Source organism: Panicum virgatum, chromosome 5N (assembly GCF_016808335.1).
Source record: "Panicum virgatum strain AP13 chromosome 5N, P.virgatum_v5, whole genome shotgun sequence".
In the NCBI taxonomy this organism is placed as follows: Eukaryota; Viridiplantae; Streptophyta; class Magnoliopsida; order Poales; family Poaceae; genus Panicum; species Panicum virgatum.
This window is the reverse complement of record NC_053149.1, coordinates 71,740,268-71,759,387: the sequence shown is the minus strand read 5'-3', so window position 1 is coordinate 71,759,387 and position 19,120 is coordinate 71,740,268. Positions and strand designations below refer to the sequence as shown.

General features: G+C 50.8%; 3 protein-coding genes, 1 non-coding gene and 1 pseudogene across 5 annotated transcripts; 3 read left to right on the top strand and 2 right to left on the bottom strand.

The window, feature by feature from the left end:
- The first annotated feature begins 4,368 nt into the window (after positions 1 to 4,368).
- Positions 4,369 to 7,258, top strand: LOC120672976 (annotated as a pseudogene). The gene is made up of 4 exons (XR_005674433.1): positions 4,369 to 5,110; positions 5,327 to 5,425; positions 5,502 to 5,849; positions 5,920 to 7,258. The product of XR_005674433.1 is annotated as a cellulose synthase A catalytic subunit 7 [UDP-forming]-like (transcript).
- LOC120672977 (eukaryotic translation initiation factor 4E-1-like) lies at positions 7,178 to 10,125 on the bottom strand. Its single transcript, XM_039953631.1, has 5 exons — positions 9,762 to 10,125; positions 8,251 to 8,416; positions 8,033 to 8,158; positions 7,600 to 7,665; positions 7,178 to 7,510 (listed from the first exon to the last, which is right to left on the bottom strand). Exons 1-5 carry the CDS (start codon positions 10,016 to 10,018, stop codon positions 7,460 to 7,462), a joined length of 666 nt encoding a protein of 221 aa, XP_039809565.1. The 5' UTR covers positions 10,019 to 10,125; the 3' UTR covers positions 7,178 to 7,459.
- A 3,107-nt stretch (positions 10,126 to 13,232) lies between these two features.
- On the top strand, positions 13,233 to 16,634 carry LOC120673065 (UDP-D-apiose/UDP-D-xylose synthase). The gene is made up of 9 exons (XM_039953743.1): positions 13,233 to 13,707; positions 13,852 to 13,944; positions 14,019 to 14,126; positions 15,104 to 15,218; positions 15,318 to 15,451; positions 15,546 to 15,647; positions 15,737 to 15,829; positions 15,910 to 16,045; positions 16,132 to 16,634. The coding sequence occupies exons 1-9, from the start codon at positions 13,432 to 13,434 to the stop codon at positions 16,245 to 16,247; spliced, it is 1,173 nt and encodes a 390-aa protein (XP_039809677.1). The 5' UTR covers positions 13,233 to 13,431; the 3' UTR covers positions 16,248 to 16,634.
- Positions 16,635 to 17,079: 445 nt separating this feature from the next.
- LOC120673066 lies at positions 17,080 to 18,669 on the top strand. The gene is made up of 2 exons (XM_039953744.1): positions 17,080 to 17,384; positions 18,179 to 18,669. The coding sequence occupies exons 1-2, from the start codon at positions 17,166 to 17,168 to the stop codon at positions 18,299 to 18,301; spliced, it is 342 nt and encodes a 113-aa protein (XP_039809678.1). The 5' UTR covers positions 17,080 to 17,165; the 3' UTR covers positions 18,302 to 18,669.
- A 133-nt stretch (positions 18,670 to 18,802) lies between these two features.
- Positions 18,803 to 18,887, bottom strand: TRNAL-UAA. The gene has a single exon. It is a non-coding gene; the product is annotated as a tRNA-Leu (tRNA).
- Positions 18,888 to 19,120: the final 233 nt, after the last annotated feature.

Below are 19,120 nucleotides of genomic sequence, written 5' to 3'. Positions count from 1 at the left end.
TTGTGCTGACCAAGCCAGTGCACCTGAGAGTACAGCTGGGTCATCTCGGCGCTCTTCTTGCGCGAGATGTCCCTCAGCCGCTGCAAGAGGAAAGGCGTGGGTAAAACAAATGAAACCAAGGCCAAATACGCACGATTCCCGGGGAGGAGCCGCTTACCTGGCTGATCTGGTAGTCTGTCGTCCGATGGAGCTCCAAGGCGTGATCGAGGTGGTTCAGGATCTGAGAGCCTGCCTCGATCTGCGCCTGCCAGACGGCCTCCTCCTCCCGCTCGTCGTGGAGCATTCAGCGATCTTGTCGGCGGCGCTCGCCGCAGCAGCGGGGTCGATGTCACTCGAATCCCCGAACTCCTCGCTGCTGTCTGGCAGCTGCACCACCGGGATCGCGCTTTCCGTCGTCGCCCCCGCAACGACACCCTCATCCTGGGCCTCTGCAGGCACCGAGACGTGGGCTTCACCACCGACGCCCTCGGTGCCGACTCCTCAGCGACGCCTTCGACCCCAGCCCTCGGGGGCTTGGGGACGAGGGTCTCCACCTCCGTTTGGCTGGCGGGGTGCTCCTGCACATCCCCACCAGCTCCTTCCTCTGCGACCGGCCGGGCGGCACTATCCGCGTCGCTCCGACCGGCCTCGACTTCGACGACCGACCGGGCGGCGCCGTCTGCGCCGCCCCAGCCGGCCTCCCCCACAGTGTCAGCCTGAGCGGCTGTGTTAATGCCACTCTGGCCGGCATCGCCCCCGTTCCCCGGCGCTCGAGCCTGTAGGGCAGCTTGGGCCCCTCGAGCCATGGCCTCCCGCAGCTTCGCGGCCTCCGCCACGATATCCACGACGGGCGGGGGCTGCGACGCCGATTGCGGCGTGGCGCGTGCCCCGGTCTTGAGGGCTTTGGTCAGCGCGAGCGGGGCTGCGTTCTTGGCAATGGCCCCGGAGCTAGAAATCGGGGAAGGAAGGCTGAGGTTAGCGGGACTGGGGGATCGATCAAATGAACACAACAAACAAAATAAAAAACACTTACCCAGACCGGGCACTCATGCTGCGTTTGCCCGTGCCACTCCTTCGGGCTCGCGGCACGCTGACGCCCCTCGACGACTGATCTGAGGGTGTTGTCCCCGGACCAGCCTGGGGCCTTGAGGCCATCTGCGCGGGCGTCCCAGCGCTCGCCGCGGACCCACCGCCGCCCGTCGACATCGCGGGTGCGGGGGGCCCCCTCGCCCGTCGCGGGCAGGGGCGACCTCTGCTCTGTCGCGGGCGTAGATGATCTGCCGCCCACCGCCGGTGTGGGCGACCTTCGCCCCACCGCTGGCGAGGGCGACCTCCGCTCCGTCCCCACGAGGGGCGGGTCCGCCAACAGCCCCGGTGCGGGCCTTGCCTCACGCGGCGCCGCTGGCGCGTCCTCGTCGCCAGCCTCTTGATAGACTGGCGGGGAGTCCGCACCTGTTGCCGCCTCATCCTCACCCGGGAGGTGGGCCTCAGCATCCGAGGCGTCCTCCTCCTCCTCACTCGTGGACTCGGGTGTAGCGGGCCGTGGCTTCCCCTCCGCGGGGGCGATTTTGCACGCCTTGTCGTGTTTCTCCTTCCTCCTCCTTTTCCTGTCGGCGGCCGCTTCCTTCCGCTTCTTCACCGCCTCTGCGTGGAGGCGGTTGACCTCGCATTCCTCCGGGATCGGAGGCCTCGAGGGGTGGCACTTGCGGCCCATTCCCTGCAAAATGCAGTCAAATCGGAGTCAGGAAGCAGGAAGGGGAAAGGAATAACACAAATCGACAACGGAATGAAATCAAGACTCACCACTGAAATGTACCTCGGCTCGGGGCACATCTTGATCTCCCAGAGATTGTTTGCGTTGTCGGGGAACTCCGCCACCGCTTTCCTTGCCCTCCGAGCAGCGATGCCTCGAGGGAGCAGCACCGTCGACGTCCTCGAGCCCGAGGCCGGGACCCCGGGGGTGAGGCCGAAGATCGGCAGGCTTCTCTCCGTCAGAGGAATCACCCTCTGCCAGTGGAAGTTCGCGATGACGGCAACCGCCATCAACCCCTTCCTCGCCAGGTGCACTAGCGCCTCGGTGAGGACCTCGAGCATGGCTTGGTGCGCAGGGGGCGACACCCCCAGTCCCACTTCGCGGGCCTCTCCCGAAGCACCTTGTTGGTGAAGGCCGGGAGCTTGTTGCCGAAGTTGCGCAGGTAGAACCACCCACGAGTCCACCCGGCGTTGTTCGTGGTCATCTTGTTTGGGATGTAGAGGTTCTTCCGGATCGGGCGCAGATGGAGCATCAGGCCTCCGGCGCGAGCGAACCTCTTCGGTTGCCCCCTCATGTTCTCGACGAAGAGCTCGCCGCGGAACAGGTGGATCCACAGGTCCCAGTGGGCCTCGATCCACGAAGTTGTGCAGCTCTACTCCGTAGTGCTCGCACAAGGCCCGCATGAACCTACTGACAGGGACGCCGAATCCCCGCTCATGCAGACGCACGAGGCTCACGACGTAGCCTTCGGGGGGATTCGGCTCGGTCTCCTCCGGCCGCGGGGAAATCCACGCTGGCCGCTCCGAGTTGATGTTCATTGGCAGCAGCCGGTCGGTGACCAGCTGCTCCAGAACCGCCTCTGTGGCGGTGGACTTCCCCCACGGCACCGGCTCCCGGATATCCGACATGGTTTCGAACTACGGGGAGGTGTGGGAAGGCAAGCTCTGCGGTGCCTAAGGTGCGCTCTCGCTCTCTCCTTCTTCTTCCTCTCGCTCTTGGCTGCGGGCTCAGGATGCACGGGAGGCGAAGAAGGCAAATGGCTAGGTGAGCCCAAACAGTCCCCCCTCTCTCGCTTTTATTTCACCACGACACGCAGATACGCCACCATGGCCCGAATCCGCCACATTCAATGCGATAGATTTTGCCGTCTCTGACGGATGGGTCCCACGACTGCGGAGTCTCCCACGCGCGCACTCGGCAATAACTGCGGCGCGGTAACCGACGGGCGCGGCGCGACTGTTGCGCTATTCCATCCGTCAGCCGCCGCCCACGCCGCTTCGTCTACCCGAGGTAGTCGCCTGAAAAGGCGCGCCCGCACTGCACCAATCGGGCCACGTCGCCCACGACCAGCGGAAGACCCGCGCACACGACCGGCGACTCCGCGCCGTTTGCAAACCGTGACGGAATATTCCCTTCGGGGGCACTTCACCCTCGAGGGAACATTATTCCGAGGCCTTACTGATCAGGGGTTCGAAGCCTGGCCTGTCGAGGGTTCGACAGGCGCCCCAGATCGCCAGAGTCAGGGACTGCATGGGCGTGCCGTACAAGCTACCCTCGAACGTGGAGTTCGAGATGTCCTACGCAGTGTTCAAGGCCAGTCGAGGGTGCCTAGCAGGGGGATCCCATCAAGAGAGAGCATCGAACCCTCGAACCCTATCGAATGGGTCCGAGCCCCACCTAGCGAACCTTTGCGAGCGCTTTATGTGATGTGTCCACGGACCACGAGCCGACCCTTATCGAACGGGGCACGGATGTCCACTTGAACTACCCGATAACAGCTCACCGAAGTAGCCATAGCTCGCGGCCCGGGCATGGGTAGCATGGTGCGCTTCACCCCTCCTCCCTGCGGAAGGGCGACGAGGGCCGTAACCAAAGTCGAGGGTTCCCTGAACGCCTTTACGTAGGCCGAGGCTCGGGGGCTCCTCGCACACTACGGCTCAGGCCGCACCCTCGAATAGGTCGACGACCGTCGATTGTGAAGTTCCGTGTGTCTAACCAAAACCCCTACTATTGACGCACGTCTGCCTGATGGTTAAGCTGAATGCTGGGTCGTTGTGCCAGCACGAAAAATGCCGAGGCCGGCTGAAAGAGTGCCGATGCCGGGTGAAAAAGACGCTGGATGGCCACCCCAGTGAAGCAACCAAGCGGGGCGACGTTTATTGCCCTTGGACGAGTACAAACACTCCTCCAAGGCCTCGGGGGTTACACCCGCGGGACCAAAATAAACGATTTGAGAGTTTAGAGACCTAGGTGAAACCGCGGGACAAGTTTAGAGACCCGGAGTGCAATTTACTCTTTGATGATTATTTTTGCTACACCATTGCCAATAGCGGGTTCTATATATGAAACCAATTTGACAAAGCTAAGTGAGCTGTGATTAGTTTTCTGGAGTATATATTTGACAAAGTCGATCTCTTCGATTATTGCACGTACGTCCTATTCAGCCTTGGCCTAGCTAGCTAGTTTAGGAGAAAACGTATCAATGCAAAACAGATCACGGATGGATGCACATCACTTTCTTTCATAAGTTGCTTGCATTGCTAGCTGCTTCTAGTAGTAAAATGGCTGCAACGAAGTAAAAAATGCATGCACATCACTTTCGAAATTGGGCCTGAAATAGCAGTGGCCAATCAATTGCAATAGCCGGCCAAGCAAGGAGATGAAAAGTAGTCACTACTCGCCTAACTACTGGAGTAGTATATGTATGTACTCCTCCTAGCTGAGGCTTGGCTTGCACTGACACAAAAAAGGCAGAGAGAGAGAGAGAGAGAGAGAGAGAGAGAGAGAGAGATGGGCACGGCTGCTGGCGAGATGCCGCCGTTCAGCGCCGTGCGCGTGAACAAGCCCCTTGCCGCCGCCAACCGCCTCATGGCGGCCGTCCACCTGTCCCTCGTCGCCGCGGTCATCGCCCACCGCGCCCCGCTGTTGGTCTCCGCCGCCAACGCCACCATGGTCGCGGCGGATCTGACGCTCCTGTTTCTGTGGGCGCTGTCGCAGTCGATGCTGTGGCGGCCCGTGTCGCGCGCCGCCTTCCCAGAGCGGCTGCTGCTGGCGGCCCGGCGGCGGAGCGAGCTGCCGGGCGTGGACGTGCTGGTGGTGACGGCGGACCCGGACAAGGAGCCGGCGCTGGGGGTGATGAACACTGTGGTGTCGGCCATGGCGCTGGATTACCCCGGCGCGAGGCTGAGCGTGTACCTGTCGGACGACGCCGGGTCGCCGCTGACGCTGCTGGCGGCCCGCAAGGCCTACGGCTTCGCCAGGGCCTGGGTGCCCTTCTGCAGGAAGTACTCGGTGCAGTGCCCGTGGCCGGACAGGTACTTGGCCGGCGACGACGACGAGCGCCGTGGTGAGGCCGCCGAGGAGAGGCGAGGAATCAAGGTACGTTACGTTGCGTATCAAAAATCTGACGGCAACAGCCTAGCAGGCATGTGTATTCTTGGTCTTGTGACATATATAGTATATCCACATCAGTCAATCAGTGACGATGAGTCTAGATCATATAGATATAATGAGCACTGTACCAACCAATTTTATTTATTTCCGCCTAATTAATTCCCTTCTTTTCTTCATTAATAATAGTATATTAATTATCAGAAACTGTACGAGACGTTCAAGGAGGACATAGAGGATGCCTGCAGGAAGCATGCCGATAGGACAAGAGAAAAACGCAAGGATCACGATGCTTATGTGGAGGTATCTATCTATCTATCTTATCTCATGAGCTAGCTGGGAGCATGCTGCAGATCGACCACCACGCTGCATGCTGCAGATCATGAGTGCCGGCGACGAGGAGGAAGACGACGACGACGAAAGTAGGATGCCGTTGCTGGTGTACGTGTCCCGTGAGAAGCGGAGGGCGTCCCCGCACCACTTCAAGGCCGGCGCTCTCAACGCCCTGCTCCGGGTGTCGAGCCTCGTGAGCAACGCGCCCTTTGTGCTGGTGCTGGACTGCGACATGTCCTGCAACAGCCGCGCCTCCGCCCTGGAGGCCATGTGCTTCCACCTCGACCGCCGCGGGGCCCCAGACAACGACCTCGCCTTCGTGCAGTTCCCGCAGATGTTCCACAACCTCAGCCGCAGCGACATCTACACCAACGACCTCAGATACATCTTCGCGGTAGGTACATAGACATATATAATATATACACACACACATATATAATAATGATGGTGGTCGAGATCGGCAGACTCGATGGTTCGGCCTGGACGGCCTCCGGGGCCCGCTCCTCTCCGGCACCGGCTTCTACGCCCGGAGAGACGCCCTGTACGGGGCCCCGCCGCCCGCCACGCAAGGCGGTGCTGACTTGTCGTCCGGCGAGCTGGCGAGGAGCTTCGGCCACTCGGACCAACTCCTGGCGTCCGTGCGCAGCGTGCTGCAATCGTCAACACCACCCAGCAGCAGCAGCAGCAGCTCCGCCGAGAGTCCTCGTCTTGTTCCTCGAGACGCCACGCTTGTGGCCTCCTGCGCCTACGAGAAGGGCACCGGATGGGGCCACCAGGTCGGCTTCATGTACCAGTCGGTGGTGGAGGACTACTTCACCGGCTACCGCCGCTTCTTCGCCCGGGGCTGGACGTCGGCCTACTGCTACCCGGCGAGGCCCTCGTTCCTGGGCACCATGCCCACCAACCTCAACGACGTCCTCGTCCAGAACAAGCGCTGGATGTCCGGCATGCTCGCCGTCGTCCTCTCCCGCCACTGCCCGCTCGCCTGCCGGGACCTCCTCGCCGTCTCCGTGCCCCAGGCCATGGCCGTCGCCTACTTCGGCTTCCTCGCCCTCTCCGCATTCCCGGTGCTCTGCTACGCCACCCTGCCGCAGCTCTGCTTCCTCCGCGGCGTCCCGCTGTTCCCCGACGCCCGGTGGTCCGCCGCCGCATTCGCGTCCTCGCTGCTCCAGCACCTGGTGGAGGTGTCTGTGGCCAACCGGAGGCTGGCGGTGCGGGCCTGGTGGAACGAGCAGAGGTTCTGGATGCTCAACGCCGTCACCGGCCAGCTCTTCGGCTGCGTCAGCGCCTTGCAGGACCTGCTCGGCGCGGCGGCTCTCGACTTCGACCTCACCGCCAAGGCTGGCGACGGCAGCCTGTACCACAGGGGCGTCTTCGACTTCACGGGCTGCTCCACGCTGCTGCTCCCGGCCACCACGCTCTGCGTGCTCAACGCCGCCGCGCTCGTCGGAGGGACCTGGAACATGATGACCAGAGGCGGCGGCGCCCGCAGCGAGCTGCTCCCGCAGCTCTTCCTCCTGAGCTACGTTGCGGCGCTGAGCTACCCGCTGCTGGAGGGGATGTTCCTCCGCCAGGATCCCGCAAGGGTTCCACGGCGAATCACTGCACTCTCAGTAGCCTTCGCCGCCGTCCTGCTCGCCCTGTTTGGATGAGAGAGAGCTCAAGAACCTTATCATGTTTTATTTTTCTTGGCAAGCATCAAGCATTGATGTACTTTGAGGCTTTCATCAAACATTGGTTGCTAGCATTCGTACTGCACTGCATGCAGTCCAGATCAAATTAAGCTCATTATTCAGTACATTATTCCCACAGCTCAGTTTCACGCGTACATAGTAAAAGCACAGCAGTGAGACAAAACAACACTAAGAAGTGGCTTACTTATCGAGTACAGTACAGGAATATAGATGCGACATGTTAGATTATGCATGCCTAAACATCTCACAGCAAGATTCTAGTGCATCGGGATCATCCGATCCTGCTCCTCTGGGAATTCCAGCTCCAGGATCATACCGTGTAACGGTTCTTCGGACCCTTGTCCATCTTCTTTGCATCGTCCTGCAGCATATATGGCCAAGTGAGAAACTTACATGCCTTAAACAATGGGAACTGAGAAGAAAGGCAGGCAGGCTTTGGGTGCTACTCACATGGACGATGAATCCAATGGAGTCCTTGTAGTCCAGAAATTCCTTCCACTGCTTCCCGATGCTTACCTGAAGAAAGAGGGTAAATGTTCATCACGTTTCGCCTAATTATTCCGAATCAATGAAAATCATGTTGAGGGCTCAAGCATTTTACAATATATTTTTTTTAAAAAAAACACTTCCCAAGTAAAATGATATGCAGCTAAAAACAAAATCCTCCCTGAGTATACAACATTTGGAACAGGCACCTGATATTAATGGATCCACATATATTATAGCAACCATACACACATGCTTATATGTGATATCCAAATATGATCATTTTGTATTTATCACGAGCTTTAAATCATCAGAAAAGCACGATGCCTGTATACAAGGGAAGAAACAAGCTGTCGTAAAAGCATTTTACATAAGATGTCACTACAGCAATCAATACCTGGGCAGCTTCATTAGCAGCATTTTTGGTCCAGATAGCTATTCTTTCCTGCTTACCACGCACGCTAATGACTGCTCCACAAATTTCATCACCATAATCGAATTGTTCACCAATCATTGCCAACAGCTAAACAAAAAGCATGTGACAAGATATAACATGGAGGCTATAATAAGGTTAACTGTGCAAAGCAAATTTATTGTTTATCAAAAAATACTTACAGTGTGCAGCCACAGTGTGTCAGATTTTCCTTTGCCACAGATGATGGTCCATTTACCGCCATTAGCACAAATAGGGTCTTCCCATTTAGGTTCAATCTTGTTCTTGAAGCAATGGAAGTCCGCTCCCACAGCCAACTTGCTAGGGTGGTGAATATTATTGTAAAGGCTGAAAAAAATACGAAATTGGTTAGTGACTATTCTGGAATATATAAAGAGCTAAAGTTGGAATAGGACGTACAAAGAATGAAGAAAATATCACAAAATCCGGAAGATTCCTCAAGCAGCCGCTCCATCAAGAAAACAGACTCAAGTACTTATCCAGGGGTAAAAGGGGCAAGTTAAAGACTACAATTATCGACATCTGCTACTCATGTATGTCCTTCCTTTTCAAGTTTTATGTTTCTTTTCATCAAATCTCCTGACTTCAATCCTGTGCAACACCCACTATAAATTTTTGTTGGACCTGACATGAAGTGATATCTTTTGTGAACAAAGAAGATTTCACAATCAAGGAAACAACAACCAAAAGAGTCAACACCGTAGTAAGCATGGCTCAGTGTTTTCTTTTTTTTTTTTGATAAGGATGGCTCAGTGGATTGAATCGAACCTCTGAAGTCTGAACAATAAATACATCCTAAAGTTTTTGCAAGAGGCAAAATTACTCAAAAATAGAGCTATAAATCGAACCTCTGAAAATAAATCCCACTTTCAGTTAATGTTCACTTTAGAATATAAAGTTTGCATTTGAGTACCCACAATCTGCCCTGGTGAACAAAGGCTAGCAGCTAGGCGAGGAGGGCGGCGGTCCTTTTGAGAATAATGGCACCATGTGATGCTGCTACTGAGCAAACAGCTAACATACATCAATGAAAGTGAGTAATCGCATAACACTCCCAAGAACTTCTTGTAATCTAAGATGACAAATGAAAAAGAAAATGTCTCCAAAGAGTAGGGGGATTGGGGTGGTTATATAATTAGAAAGAAGCTGTATATAGATGACTGGCGCTACCCTAAAGGAAGAGTAACCTTAAAATGCCCAGTTGCCAAAAGTAACTAGTAACGCTTCAAACAAGGCCTCATGGCTTACTCCTGCCTATCCCTATGGATTTGAATCCAGAAGCAAGGGCACCACTTCGCATATCTATTTCGATTTCCTATTTTGATAGATAATGGAAGAATTGAAATAAACAAAACTATTGGTTTGCCAATTTAGTTGTGCAAGTTACAATAGCAGTTAGGTATTGTAGCTGAGCACAAAAGCTGTGAATATTTCTGCAACCAATGCGCCTCAAAGAGACGTCTTGCAAGTTGCAAGGCATGGAAATCTCAATCCGGCGTCACAAGCCCAATAATTTTCGTCCTAGAAACTAGTGTATGAGATTCAATCAGCAGGATCAGAAAGCAATAATGGAGTAAGTAGAGTAGACATCCCAGATCCGCGGACTAGTATGTATGATATATGTATTGTAAAGGATCTGAGAGACTATGGCGAGGCTAGGTAAATTGATTACCCCCAAAAGTCCTCGACGGTGGAGAAGGTGTGGATGGGTCGGATGGAGCTCCCCCATGCGGCCTGCTTGGATTTTCCGAACGGGTTGTCGAACCAGAAGGTCCAGGAGTGCTCAAGTGGGTGCGTGGCGGGGTGGAGCGGCGGGGCGGGCGCGGAGGAGTCGTCGGTGATCTCGCCCTCCTCCCTGTCGTTGTCGTCCGGCACGGAGCGGCCCCGGGAGCCGGCGGACGTGGGCCTGGTGTCGGTCTCATCGGCCATGGCGGCGGCGGCGTTTTTAGGTCGCCGTCTTCCCTTGGTCGGAACTCGGAAGAAGGAAGAGGAAGGAGAGCAAGGAAACGCGTGGTTGGGCTGCTGCTATGGGCTGGGCCCGCCGGATTTTCCATTTATTTATTTGGGCTCTAGTTGGGCTGGCCATCGTTGTCAGTGTCTGTCTCGAGTTTCCGACTAGTTGGCTCTAGTTGGGCTTAGGCCCTTACTGAACGAGAATTGATGTTTCTCAAAAAAAAACTGAATGAATTGATAAATCCTCTCAAAAGAAGAAGAATGAATAAACGAATGAATGAATTGATGAATGAAAGGAATGACAAGTGAAGAAGAGGACAAGCATCTTCCTTCATCACTCTCAACTGAAGATAGAGCTGGTCAAAGCGAGAAAAAGAAAAGGCAAGCAAGATCATGTGTTTAAGCTGCAGCTGTCTTGTGTTCCACGTGCCACTTGTCGAGTTGAGAGTGATGTGGTATTGTGGTGGTACTGGTACTGGTATGGTCGATCTCCACCCAGATCCTGCGAATTGAAATGAATCGTTTCCTCTAGACAAGACTAAATAGACAGTCCAATTGAAATGAATGTCTTCTTCCAGCTCCAAAAACTCCAGAGAGTATTACTTGAAGAAAAAAAACTCCAGAGTGATACCAATACCAACTACAGATTGTTTTTTGTCTTTGCTTTGTCTTGGGCACCAGCACCCACACACAACTACTAGTGTCTAGTGGACTAGAAAAATATATACTTGCACGCACGTTGCCCGTCTCATTCCCCATGCTTACACTTCTTCGTTAAGCTGATCAGGTCAGATCAGATCGGATCGTATCTGCAGATAATAAACATCCCAGTCCTATGGTCTTGTTTGGTTTTCTGGAATTCCAGGAATAGTAACACTTTGACTTATGGTGTCATACAAAGTCAGTTTACAAAACCAACTCCATAACTAGATTATTGTAAAAAAAAACTTGACCTGCGGGGGGTAAGACAGCCCCGGGGTATTGCATTAAGAGAAGACCTTCTCACGCAGGTCAAGAAAACCCCCGAACCCCTGACCCATCCTTACACAGCGGCACCGTAGCCCATGTGAGACGACCACGACCGGGGCCGGGCCTTAGACCTGTGCTTTGGCCATGGGACAGACGAGGGGATTTTTTTAACCTCAGCCTGAAATTCGCTCTCACGGGGAGTCGAACCCAGGACCTGAGGAGTGCCGCTGGGTTCCTCTAACCATCTCAGGTGGAGGCCCTTTGGCAACTAGATTATTGTAGCATGAGACGAATCTAATGAGGCCTTTGATCGCGTGATTAGAGGATGATACTGTAGTATCACTGTAGCCAATCATCGATTAATTACCGTCATTAGATTCGTCGCGAATAGTTATATTCATCCCTAAAAATTTTTTACAAATAGACTTCATTTAGACGTTCATACGGAGTCTAGAAGACGCGTTCTAGATTTATTTCTAGAAAACCAAACACGGTCTATGTAGACATGAATGAGAGCGAAAGAGACGGTTCAGTTGTTTCATTCACTCATTCATAATAATAATAATGCACCTAAAGCTGCAGCACAACCACCACCTCCAAACCTCCTCCTCCTCAAGTGTCCAGGTAAATCGAGTTATCTCGAGGTCAAATTGCAAACTCCGACGAGTCCGTCCCACTGCACAGCCGCACCAAACCAAAACAAATCATTCGGTCTGAGGTACGGGCAACTGAAAGGAACGGTGTTCTTGAAGCTGCTCTATGGTTCTACATGTTTCTTTGACTTAGTTCTGTGCTAGGCTCGGTAAAAATGTTTACTTGAAACTTGGTGGTTTCACTGGCTGCGACCAGTCTTGCTTTTTGTGGGTAGTTGGAACCTCCCTGATGGATGCTGTAAACACTTTTATCTGTCTTGTTAAGTAAGATGGGGGGCTTTGCCCTCTAGAACTCTAAGAAGGAACGGCTGCTGAGCATACTATCATCCATTCTTCCTTGCCACACTCATGTACCAACTTCTGATTTACATGTATGATAACACAAAACCAAAACAAACCATTTTTTCTAGGACAAATTGCAAGGTGACACACCTCTAGTGCTCTCTCTTCACAATTCAATTTGACTCTTATACATTTTTAGCTCAAAATTGTATCGAATTAGAGCCCGACTATTGAATTATCTAAGTCAAATTTAAGACTTTTTACCACTTCTACACATAAGGAGTGGACATAAACTAAAATCTGCTCTGCTCCGTGGAATGGCCCGTTTCTATTAGAGGGTGGACTCCCACTCCTCCCATCGGCTAGGAGGCTGGTGGAGAGGAGAAATAGAGGCCGGAGGGGGAGGAGGCGGGGGACTCGACGCGAGGCAGGGATAGCACATGGGGAACTGTCCGTGAGGGGATTTTTTCATTGTGTCCAAAGAGTAGACTAACTATTAAAAAAGAATGAATTGATAAATTCTTGAAAATAATAATAATAATAACAACAACAACAACAATAATAATAATGAATTAATGAACGAATGAATTGATAAATGAAAGGAAGGATAAGTGAAGAAGAGGACAGGCATCTTCTTCCAGAGCTGGTTAAAGCGAGAAAAAGAAAAGGCAAGCAAGATCCGACCATTTTGCAGTAATCTATTGTTGGCTTGCTGCTGTTTGATTCTGTCATCGGTGGCGGGTCACTCGCATCACCTGCTGTAGATCGATCTTTATGTAACAAATGAATGGTAATTACCATCAACTCCAACAGCTCCACTACAGCCATCAAAATGATCGATTTTTGGTGGAGCAAAGCTCTCCCAAACATCCTCTAAACATTAGCCATCAAAATTATACCTAGACGAAAGTCCCAAACAGAGCTATATTCAATTCTTTGAATTCACCTCAAGATACTACAAAGTTGGTGCCAACAATTTGGGGACTGCAACAGGATCGTTATTTCTCTAGATTGGCAAAATAGTCAAATTCATCCCTAAACTATATTATATTATAGTGTTCGGCTCAATTTAATTCAAGATCCGATTCAGTTCATAAATTATTCTTACCGATCCAACTTCGTTATTGGTTCCTCCCATCACCACCACCGAGATACATTTTTTACGCTCCATAATTTGCGAATGGCCAGCTCTGGCCAATAGCGGCAGCAGCTACCTCTTCTCTCGTCACTCCGGGCACGGGCAGCTATCTTCTTTTCTCGATCTATACTGCTCCAGCTCCCTCCTCTTCGTCTCCTTAAATATATATAGAGAGAGAAAGAGGGGTAGAGAGAGAAGGCGTAGCGAGGCCACCGCCACCGACATCGCCTGGTAACCCGTCGTCCCCGAATCCACCCACCCACATTCCCCGAACCCCACGCCGCATTCTCCCCGATCCAACCGCGCCGCCGCACCAGGAGGGGAAGGAAGAAGAAAGGAGACGGACCATGTCGTCGCCGCCCGCCCGCATGGATCTGGACGGCAACCCCGTCGCGCCCCTCACCATCTGCATGATCGGCGCAGGTGGCTTCATCGGCTCCCACCTCTGCGAGAAGCTCATGGCCGAGACCGCACACGTCGTCCTCGCCGTCGACGTCTACTGCGACAAGATCCGCCACCTCGTCGACCCCGCGCCGCCGCACCTCGCTGGACGAATCTCCTTCCACCGCCTCAACATCAAGAACGACTCCAGGCTCGAGGGACTCATCAAGATGGCCGATCTGGTTGCTTGCTTGCCCGCCCCGATCTGATGCTGCTGCTGCTGCTGCTTCTTCTTCTTCTTCTAGATTGATATTTTGTTGTCGTTGTTGATTTCGCTCCTCTGCTGAGCTGACTGTTCTGCTGCTCTTTGGATGGATCTCATCAAGACGATAAACCTGGCGGCCATCTGCACGCCCGCCGACTACAACACGCGGCCCCTCGACACCATCTACAGCAACTTCATCGACGCCCTCCCAGTGGTACCTACCCTGCCTCATCGTTTTCGCAAATTCCTATCTACAGAATGGGGAGCCTCATTCTCATCACTCCCCAGGTCAAGTACTGCTCCGAGAACAACAAGCGTCTCATCCACTTCTCCACGTGCGAGGTCTACGGCAAGACCATCGGCAGCTTCCTCCCCAAAGACCACCCTCTCCGCAAGGTCACCATAATTCCACCCCGTCGTCGTCTAACACTCTGCCTGCATATCCTCACCAATTTTTGTATTGTTTGCTTCTTTTTCTTCATGTGTCAGCATGCACTGTGTTTTTCTTTCTATTTATTAGCTGCCTCCATAAACTAAAGAATCCAAGATCTGCTGCAGGTTGCTAAACTGGTCATGTTTCTAACTATTTTTGTCCTTGTAGTACGGTCCTTGTACCAAGGTTGTGTTAGTTGGGGATCGATTTTCTAGTTGAGGCCTGTTTTGTTGTTGGTTGGCGCTGGGACATGCTCTTGTCATGCTGAATTCTTGAAATCATCACAGGATGTTGACCTTTGAGGGATACCATGGCTTGACTGCATATGTTAGCCTAGGCCTTTCTTATCTTCCTCATCCCTTAATCTGTGTATATTGTCCAGTAACATTTATTTTCCTTTTCACCTGTCTAAAACCCATGCTGTTGAATGCTTAATTAAGCAATCAAAGGGTTATTACAATAGCCAACTAGGCAGCCAGCAGCCTTGCTCAAAGAGTCAGCGTTTACTTGAATAGTGAATTCTTTTTTAATTTCACGAATTTTTGTATTTGTTTGGTTCTTTTTCTTGATTGATGTGTCAGCATGCAGTGTGTGTTTTTTCATGATGTGTAAAAAAAACCGTAAAGGATCCTGTCATTGTGTTGGTACTGCACCATGGCTAATGAAAATGTTTTAGTTATTGCTGTTGTATCCATCTATTTGATCTGAGCTTATCATTGTAACTGTAAAAAAAAATTGACAAATGGAATGGACTGTGAATTTTACCATGACTTTGTTGTGGTCAGCAAAGTGAGAAGAAACTTAAATTACAAAGAAAACAGCAAGAAAGAAGTTATAATTGTAGGCATGTCGGAAGTCGATGCCCTGTATTTTTATTCCTTTTGGTTCATATACTTGTCCATTTTCTGATGTTTTTGTGGCAACTATGCTCTTCATACAGGAACCTGAATTTTATGTTCTAAAAGAAGATGAGTCGCCCTGCATTTTTGGTCCAATCGTGAAACAGCGATGGTCCTATGCATGTGCAAAGCAACTTATCGAGAGGCTTATTTTTGGTCAGTAATTTTGGCCTGTACTATTTTTGTCACTATGTAGCTGATGGTCGCAGCTTCTCATTCTAACCATTCTTGTCATTATGGTTGAGTATCCACCAGCTGAAGGCGCGGAAAATGGACTTGAGTTCACAATTGTGAGACCTTTCAATTGGATTGGACCAAGGATGGACTTCATTCCTGGTGTTGATGGCCCTAGTGAGGGTGTACCGCGGGTTTTGGCCTGCTTCAGTAATGTATGTGTGTGCTTTTCTTTTTCTTTTGGCCGAGGATTATTACATTAGTTTTGTCAGTCTTCTCAGCAGATGTATGGTATTGATGGTTTTGCAGAATCTGCTCCGCCGAGAGCCCTTGAAGCTTGTTGATGGGGGCCAGTCCCAAAGAACTTTTGTCTACATTAAGGATGCCATCGAAGCTGTTGTTTTGATGATTGTATGTTATCCTTTGTCTCTGGCTGCTACTCATGTTCAGATTCAATGAGATTGAACTCCTTTTCTTTTTCCTGTTGTCAATTATGAAAGGAAAATCCTGCTCGAGCTAATGGTCACATCTTCAATGTTGGGAATCCTAACAATGAAGTTACTGTTAGGGAGTTGGCCCAAATGATGACAGAGGTATGTTGTGGATGATGCAGTTAAGATTTGTGATCCTTTGCTTGTGTCTGTTGTCAGCCATCCTTTGCCTTGTTATACAGGTCTATGCAAATGTCTCAGGAGAGGCACCACTAGTTGAACCCATGATTGACGTGAGTTCGAGTCAGTTCTACGGTGAAGGATATGATGATAGTGACAAGAGAATCCCTGACATGACTATAATCAACAAGCAGCTAGGTACTGCTGTGTTTTGAATGATTTGCTCTCTTGGTATGTCATTTACCCTCACTACTTGTTAATAGGCAAATGCTGACGAACTGTAGGTTGGAATCCAAAGACGCCTCTCAAGGATTTGCTGGAGACAACATTGACATATCAGCACAAGACATACAAGGAAGCTGTCAAAAGGCAAATGTCACAGGCTTCAGCTTCGAGTTAGATATGGAAAGGTGGTGGCGGGCTCTCATTTAGAGCGCAGTCACAGGTGCTATGGTGTTTTGGAAGTCAGGATACATATATGCTAGTAATCGTTTTTGATGCTCTAGTCGCTCCCTAGATGACATCTTGTTATCAGGGAAGGGATGTTATCCGATTCCGTGCTGCTATCAAGGGAAGGGATGTTATCCGTATGGCAGAGTTGATGTATTCTATCCATTGTACTTTGATTGCTCCTCTGTGCTGTGTCAAGTCATTCTTTGGAATCATTTCATTGGCGAGAGTTGTTATTGTTCGCATGTTGCAACCCGAGTGAGATTTTTAGTTGGGCACACATTACTCTGCTGGGTAGCAATACTATTTATTATATCTGATGTGGTGGCTTATTAGCTATAAGCTCTGGTGGTTTGGTTCCTTGGACCACTTGAAATTGATGTTGGCAAACTTTTTTTTTTAACACTCAGATAATATTCCTCTGATTTTGTGAGATATAAGTTTGTCAAAGTCTGATGTAGGCCTCCTTAGAGACGGCAAATAAGAATTCCAATCAGGATGGAAACTCTGAAGAGGTTTTAGGCTAGGAGAAATGGGATGCTATTTAGCTCATGGGCCTTACACGACATGGTGATTTCTTCAGCAATCCTTTTTGCTATGATTACTAACGGTTTTTGGCACTATTATCTGGATGATCAAAAAAGTTCTTGGAATTGAAAGAACGGGACAAAATCTTTCGAAAAAAGAAAGAAAGAACGGGACAAAGAAGAAAACAGAAAAAGGGAGAAAAGAAAAGAGATCCTTTGCTTTGCTTGCGATCCTGAAGCGGGACATCCCTGTAAACAAAGGACTACTCGGGTCGATAGGGGAGGGGAGAGGGGAGAGAGAGAGAGAGAGAGAGAGAGAGAGTTTCTCGCGGGAGGAGGCCATGGGCAACGCCGGGAGCGCGCCGGAGCAGCCCCACAACTCCGCGGATGGGGCTGCCGCCGCAGAGGCCCGCCGCGCGCCGCCGTCCACGGTCCGTTTCTTCCCCGATGCGGAGCGCCAAAAGGCCCGGCAGCCGCCGCCGATAAAGCTCGAGGAGGAGGAAGGCGCAACGCCGCCGCCCGCCACCGAAGAGGAGATGGCCCCTCGCAACCTCTGGCAGGTACGCCGCCGTCTGGATTTACTTTACCTCCCAGTTTTACAGGTACACTAGATTAGGTCAGTTAAACCACCCCAAGCCCCTTGTTGCCTGGTTTCCGAGTTCATCCAATCTGATTGCTGAAATTGGGCCTTCTTCTTCTTGTGTACGCTGGACCAGCACAGCACACTAGGCCTGCTGATTCTATAATGTCCATGTCCACAACACGAGGATATATGTTTGCAATTTGGGTTGAAATTTCTAGTATCATAGAGTTTATTTTTAAAAAAAACTCAAGAAGCTTTTTTTTAGGCCTGTGTCCAATTGTAGTCATCTTTAGTCGTGTATGTAGTGCACGGCTCTGAAAATGTTATATATCTAGAATTAGAATCACTTGTAGTGAGGGTGCACTTTCATTGTTACTTTTTGGCAGGATCGGTATCAAGTAGCCACTTTTGAAATCACTGGGCTAAGTGGCGAACTGGGCTGTGAACCGTTACTTATGTTTGAAAGGTCTTCTCATTTGTTATGTTTTACAAATGCTGGCTAACGGAAAATGGGATTTAAGTTGTAACTGTTCCGCCAAGACGATGAAGATTATATTAGTGTTATCAGCCTATTGGTAATCCACATCTTGATAAAAGTCCTTGACAGCAATTTTACTCTTGTTTGCTGTGGTTGTTTCATGCTGAAAAGTTAGATGCCTTTGACTTTATTTCCAACTGTGCCTGTACTATATCATACGAATGATATTGCTGTCTGACTTGTGGCTAGTGTATTCCATGCAAATGTGACATCTCCTACTATACTGCTGCTAGGTGTATGCGCTTGGGGCGTTCATTGTGTTGAGATGGGCCTGGGCCAAGTGGAATGAGAACCAGGACAGAAATGACTCAGACTCGCCTGATGGGGATGGAGGTGCACCGGACAGGTCGACTTGATCATGGTTTGCTGCATCCATGGACTTGGCTCTGCTTCGGTCTAAAACTAGAAGAGAAGATGAATGCTATTTCGCTTCGCTTATGATGATGGATCACTCTACCCCCATCATATAGTGGTCACAGATGTTGCTATGCGGTGGTGGATGTATGTTGTTCACATTTTGCAAGTGACACTCTATGTGTACTTTAGAAAATTCCTTTTCATCTCTGGTTTGTTACGGTTACAATCTGCGATGTTAATGTTATAGATTGATTGCCTGCTTGTTTTCTGACTTGCAGCAATCTTGTACTGGTTGTTTTTACAGTTAAATAACCATGTTGTCAAGTTGCTAGCTATTTGAGCAACAAAGTGGCGGCGGTTGTGTGTTGTTGTTGTATCGCGTGCTATCACTGGACTCTGCCTGATGTATGTGGAGGTATGCAGCAGCATGGTGATGCATGTTTTGTTACTAGAGTAGTATACTACAACATAGAATGAAATAATAAATAAAAAAGAAATGCTGCTGGCTGTGGGGTTCGAACCCACGCGCACTCAGCGTGCAGAAGATCTTAAGTCTTCCCCCTTAGACCACTCGGGCAAACCAGCTGTTTTTCCTTTTTTTTTTTCTGACGAAACATATGGTTTGGGGCTTGAGGCAGTATACTCTACATAGCATACGTGTCATGAATCTGCACGCGCGGATTCGGCCTGCACACTCTCACATTCACACGTTTGATTTGGTGGTGGGGCCGCATGTTTGCTTAGACACAAGATCCCATTGTATTGTGTCATCAGTTCAGTCCATGTCCATGCATCCCTCTCCAGTCTCCCCATCGTCC